Source organism: Diceros bicornis, chromosome 34, assembly GCF_020826845.1.
Source record: "Diceros bicornis minor isolate mBicDic1 chromosome 34, mDicBic1.mat.cur, whole genome shotgun sequence".
Taxonomy (NCBI): Eukaryota; Metazoa; Chordata; class Mammalia; order Perissodactyla; family Rhinocerotidae; genus Diceros; species Diceros bicornis.
This window is the reverse complement of record NC_080773.1, coordinates 1088828-1094575: the sequence shown is the minus strand read 5'-3', so window position 1 is coordinate 1094575 and position 5748 is coordinate 1088828. Positions and strand designations below refer to the sequence as shown.

The window sequence follows — 5748 nt, the reverse complement described above, 5'->3', positions numbered from 1 at the left end:
CTGGTGATGGAGCTGTTGACCGTGATGGATCCGGTGAGCAGCTGGGCTTTCAGGGCGGGATGGGGCAGGCCTTCCCTCTGCCATCGTTGCCCCAGACCTGATCCAGACTGCTATGATCTGGGCCCAAATCCAGGCTCCACCCTTTACCAACCATAAGATCTGGGCAACTTTCTGAACACCCAAGCCTTTGCTGTCCACCTGCAGACCGTGGAGGTGGACATTAAGAGGACCTGCTGCACAGAGTGACTGTGCCAACTCCATGAGGTAGAAGAGATGGAAAGCTGGGTGGGCCCTGGCTCATCTGTGCAGGGAGAGGCTCACTGTGTACAGCCCGGTCCCTGGTGGCCCAACCGGCTGCTCAGGAGGCTCAACAGCCTCAGGACTTATTAGACATCTGATGTGTATTTCACTACAAGGGAGACAGACAAGGCCTGTGGTTGTAGCTGCCACAGGGGGATGTGCATCAGAATGTGGAGTGGGACCAGAGAGGGGATCAGGGTATTGGAAGATGCCCCCTTGGGATGAGCCGAGTTGAGCCACCGTCTGGAGCTTGGAGTTAGCCAGGACGGGCTGGGTCAAAAGCCCCTCTCCCTTCCCTGCCAGTATTGGGTCCTGGGTCATCCTGTGCTGGGTGTCCTCGGGGGACAGAGAAGAAAAGCCAGGGACTGTCACAAGGCTCAGGCCACATCCTGAGCTTTCTGAGCTCCAGCTCTAAACTGTGACTCCTGTGTGGGACTTTGGGGGCTGTGGACACAGACCTGGGGTGTGGCAGGGCTGGGTGACACTCCCCCTGTTCTCCAGGACCTCTTCCGGAAGGTGGTGCCCTCTCCGTGCCTGGGCTCCACCTGGGGCAAGAGGAGCAAGCCCGAAATGAACACCAGACACATACCGTCCAGGCCACCATCGACCACGTCAGAAGGGTGGCCAGCTTCGTCATCACCCCCTGCCTCAGGGACCCGAGCATGACAGCCCAGGACAGGGTGAGGGTGGTGGAGCGCTGGATCCAGGTGGCCCAGGTGTGCTGTGGGAGGCCCAGTGGAGTCCCTCTCTGAAGCCTTGGGAACTGCCTCTCCACCTTTATCAGCTCCCAGGATTGCAGTGTGTGGTCTAAGCCCTTGCACAGTCCCTAGGCCCTTCCTGCTAGGGGCCCGCTGACTTTGACTCCAGGTCCCAGTGAGAGGATGCTCACTTCCTACCTGGCTCCTTCCCTGGGTTGAGCTAAAATCCTGTGCCCTGTGAGTGTTACTCTTTGGGTCCTAAATGTGCCCTTCTGGGACTCCCTGAGCATCTGTCTCATCCAGGAGGGGAGATTTAAATAGAAGGGGACTGAAGCTAGAGCAAGTGGGGCTACAGTGCCCCACCTCACAGCTCATTCTCTTCCCTTCCCCAGGAGTGCGAGAACCTGAAGAACTTCTCCTCGCCCTGCACTGTCATCTCTGCTCTGCAGAAAACCTCCACAAGCCACCTGAAGAACACACGGGGGAAGTTTCCCGGTGGGTAGGCCTCTCTCCATAGGAGGACCAGGGTGGATGGGGGATCTCCTGTATGTCTGCCATTGGCCCCTCAGTCAGCTGGGAACTCCTGGGAGGTAGCAAATGCTGGGGACCGGGCCTGGGCCTCGGCAGGGGGTCTCTAAACCTCCCGGGGTCCTTAGTGCACCAGTTCTGCTTCAGGACTCGGTTTCCCTAAGTGTCAGGTACTAAGTTGAGCCAAATTGGGGATTTTCAGGTGTTTATAGCAACAAAACTCTATGCCCATTTGAAACTCAAAGCAGTCAAAACAGAGCTGCTCAGTAGATCTGGGGAGTGGAGACCCCAGTGACCAACAGGAGAGCCCCCTCCCAGTACCATGAGACCTTAGCGCTCAGAGGAGCCCAGTGAGAACACTTCTCCAGGCCATTTGAATCTCGGGTTTGCAAAGAAAAGGGATTTGCATTTAGACCCCTCACATTATTCCTAAATTTATCCCTCGTTCTTTCCCCTCCCCTGAGAGAGAGCCCTGAAAATCTTCAGGAACTCAATAGTCAAGACAAGTCCTTGAGCAGAGAACTGATGATCAAGGTAGAGTGGAGGCTGGGGGTCTGGAAAGAGAGGAGGGGTGCGGAGGAGGGGCAATAGGCAGGCTGTGGTTTTGATAGTTTCTCACTTGAACTTTCTCTGAAACATTCCCGTTTATTTCATCCAGGTTAACAAGCAGAGGGATCTGTTCTGCCCATGAGCAGGTGGGGTGCCGTTTGTGGGCAGGAGGCCCTGGTCATGAGACACAATGGTGTTGGCTGGGCTGTTCCAGGAGGAGTTGCCGAGCTGGCGCCATCAACAGGTCTCTGGCTTCCATGTATGTCCATCCTGCAGGATGTAGCTTCTTCCATGCTGTTGGGTGATTGGTGTGGGTTTAGCCCTCAGCCTAAAACTATCCTCAGGAAGCCAGGACCCCGCTGCTCCTTCTATCTTCACCACACCTCCAAGGGGCTGCAGCCTGCCTGCCCCAGGGATGCGCATGGCAGAGGATTCCCATGGCCCAGGTGGACAAACAGGCTGCTCATCCTTAGGTGGCAGATGTGTGTGCATTCTGGGACTCCCCCCTGGACCCCTAGAGCAGTCACTTGAGTGAACCACAGGAGTCTAACCTGAGTGCCTGGTTGGCAATGACATATGCCCCCGGTGGCTTATGAGAAGCGTCTAGGCAACTGATGGATTCTTAGTGGATCCTGCTGAAAGGAAGTTAGGAGTCTCATGTAAACAGGGAATCAAAATGTCCTGTCATCCCCTTCCCTGTTGATCAGAGGTGGCACCTTGGGGGTCCAGTTCCTGAGTGGATAAAGAAAGGGTTCAGGGGCCTGCCCAGTGGCGCAAGTGGTTAATTGCGCGCACTCCGCTGCAGCGGCTGAGGGTTCACCGGTTCGGGTCCCATGCGCGCACCGACGCACCGTTTGTCGACCTATGATGTGGCAGCGTCCCATATAAAGTGGAGGAAGATAGGCATGGATTTTAGCCCAGGGCCAGTCTTCCTCAGCAAAAAAAGAGGAGGATTGGCAGATGTTAGCACAAGGCTGATCTCCTCACAAAAAAAAAAAAAGGATTCAGTGCAGGGGAATGTCCTGAGGCGTTCCTTGGGGAGGAGAAGGCTTTGGCTTGGCCTCTGGCCCAGCCTGGGTGCCAGACACTCCACGGGACTGGGGCAGGCAGGAGCCACTCTACCAGACTCCCAAGACACCACATCCTCTCCATCCATGACTCGGCCCAGGACCAAGCTTTGAGAGGTCAGGGGACAGGACTGTTTTCAGTGGTGGGGCTGGGGGTTAGGCGAGGATGTTGGAACAGGGCCTCTGGCTGAGAGGGGCAAGCGGCCTCTCCTCTGTGGGCCCCTGAGCAACTCTCTGCCCATGTTTGGGCCTTTGTCTCCTATTGAGGGAAATGGAGGGATGGTGATTGTGTGGTGCAGGCCTCACAGGGTGGTGTTGAGATAAGAGGGAGGAAAGAAATGTGGGAGCTTTCTGCCTGCTCCACCTGGAGGGGTGAGGGCCAGAACAAGGATGACAGTCTTGTGACACTGAGTCCTCATGAGAACCTGTGTGGTAGCTGGAGTTCTCACACTTTCCAGATGAGGAAACAGGCTCAAGGAGGCCAGGCCACGAGCCCAAGCTCACACCCAGAATGAAAGTTGGAGCTGGGCTTGTTCTGGAATCACAAGACCTTGGAGGATGGAATGACATTGGTACCAGTTGACTCAAGTCAGATGTCCAGTGTCGGAGGCCAGTGGTGCTGGAGAGAAATGGGGTGAGGGGAGTATCGCCTCGCTGACACTGTCCTCGACCCTGACAGGAGGGGCCCTTCACGTTTGCCCCCCCAGAGAGCAACCCCCAGAGAGTGCAGGAGAAGCAGCAGCAGCAGCAGGTGAGTGTGCCTGTGGGGGAGGGGCTCTGCGCTCCCAGCTGGAGGCCTCAAATCAAGAGAGGAGGGTCCTTTCTCTTGGTGCCACAGTGCCCAAATCCCCTAGTAGAAGTGACCAAGAGGAGGGCCTGGAAGAGCTGGTGCAGGATGGGTTGTTTTGGGGAGGGCCAGGGAAGGCACACCCTGTGATTTGCCAGAAGCCGGCCCTGGGAGGTGAGGAGGAGGACTGTGGTGTTCTTGGGGTGTGAAGGGAGTAGGAATTGACGGGAGGCTGCTGAGGGTCCTAGGCTGCTCCTCATGGGAACCCTGTGGTGGGCCAGGAGGCTGAGGGTGGGGACTTTTCAGGAGAGGGTCTACATGGGGTCTACTTGAGAGCAAGGGCTCATCCCACATGCACCCCGATGTCACAGGGTGTCTTCCCCTATCTTGGCAATCTGCTCAGTGACCTGCTGATGCTGCACCTGGCGATGGGTGACTATCTCGAGGTGGGTGAACCTGAGGACTAGGCAGGAAGGACCAGGATTCTGAGCCTTGGGATGTGGGAGCCCCCAAACTGAGCTCTGAGTTCTCAGCACTTGGCACATCTACTCTCATGAGAGCCTCGCAGCTGCTCCTGGGAGCTGGGGCATCAGGCCCATCTTAGGGATGAGTGTAAAGAGGCTCTGCCAGAGACACCCGTTCCAGTTCCCCAGGCTGGGGAAGCTCAGAGCTGCCTGATGGCACAGCTGCGTGAGGTTTTATCTGAGCTGGACTCAGCCTCTAACTCCTATGCTGCCCATGGAGGGACAGAGAAGTCGGGCGCCCCCAACTCAGGCAGCACATAAGTTGCTGAGCAGTCCCCTCTGCCTGAGGCCTCAGCCTCCAAGTCTGTCATCAGAGTTGTGCTGCCAGGTACCTCAGTCTCACTCCCATGTCCTCCTAATCTGGAGCCCAGAGCCCGGCCTAGGTACAAGTCCTGTTTTCTCTGCATGCCTGGCCCCCTCTGGGGACCTGGCAATAGTGCAACACGAGAAGGGGTGGGCATAGGGGGTAGTCAGGCTAGGGGGCTTTGTCTGATGGACTCTGGCTGTCTACCTTCCAGGGGAATGAGATCAACCTTGAGAAGAGGACTGAGGAGCAGCTGTGGCACTCCCTGCAGGGGAGGAGAAGGAGGTGGAAATCAGAGACCTTCTGGGCAGAACAGTGCCTGGCTTCACCTCCTGTATCTTACATTGTGTGGAAGAGTTTGATAACAGAGCAGTGGGAGACCCATCCAATTGGCGGGTGGGTTGAGGGGAGGATGGCATCAAGGATATCTTCCTGGAGGAGGGGCTGATTATTCCCATTCTGAGAACTGGTAGATCCTGGATGGAACTGGAGGGAAGGATGGTTTCCAGGACTGGTCCCCTGCCCCACTCCTCACCTCCAACAAGGCCCCTGCAGCATCCCCCACCCAGGCCCTGTGTGCATCTTCTCCTTCCCTCTGGTCCCAGGAATACCGAGTCATGAGGAAGATCCTGCTGCTCCAGGAGGCTGCCAAGAATTACAACCTAGAACCCGAGGGAGCGATTTGCGGCCTGGTTCCAAGACATGGAGTTGCTCAACGAGAATGAGAAGTGAGGCTGGGCAGGAGTTGGGTGAGGGCAGGGGTGGACTCTCCCTGTTGGCCAGTCCAGAGAGCCTGTCTCCATGGTCCCCCACTCATCCCCCGGCCTTATTACATGGCGACATCTGGGACACCCAGACTCCAGCTGCTGGGCAGGCAGTGGGGCGACACCTGAGGTGTGGTTCCTGGTAGGCTCACAGATGCCTCTCTGTCCTGTAGCTACAACCTGTCCTGCCAGCCAGAACCCTAGACCTAGTTGGCCTGCAAAATACG

At 56.9% G+C, this 5748-nt stretch overlaps 1 protein-coding gene across 4 annotated transcripts in view; it reads left to right on the top strand.

Annotated features, from left to right (window-relative positions):
- Positions 1-5478, top strand: part of LOC131396698 (ral guanine nucleotide dissociation stimulator-like) — a 434208-nt gene extending 428730 nt beyond the window's left edge. Inside the window, exons 4-8 of one of the 4 annotated variants that reach the window (XM_058529025.1) lie at positions 1391-1493; positions 1993-2060; positions 3822-3893; positions 4301-4375; positions 4972-5478. In XM_058529025.1, coding sequence (XP_058385008.1) covers positions 1391-1493; positions 1993-2060; positions 3822-3893; positions 4301-4375; positions 4972-5205 — 552 coding nt within the window. In that variant the 3' untranslated portion in view covers positions 5206-5478. Of the gene's footprint in view, positions 1-1390; positions 1494-1992; positions 2061-2184; positions 2335-3821; positions 3894-4300; positions 4376-4971 lie in introns of those variants that run through there. The other 3 variants (XM_058529028.1, XM_058529027.1, XM_058529026.1) reach the window with 3 other exon arrangements.
- The last annotated feature ends 270 nt before the right edge of the window (positions 5479-5748 follow it).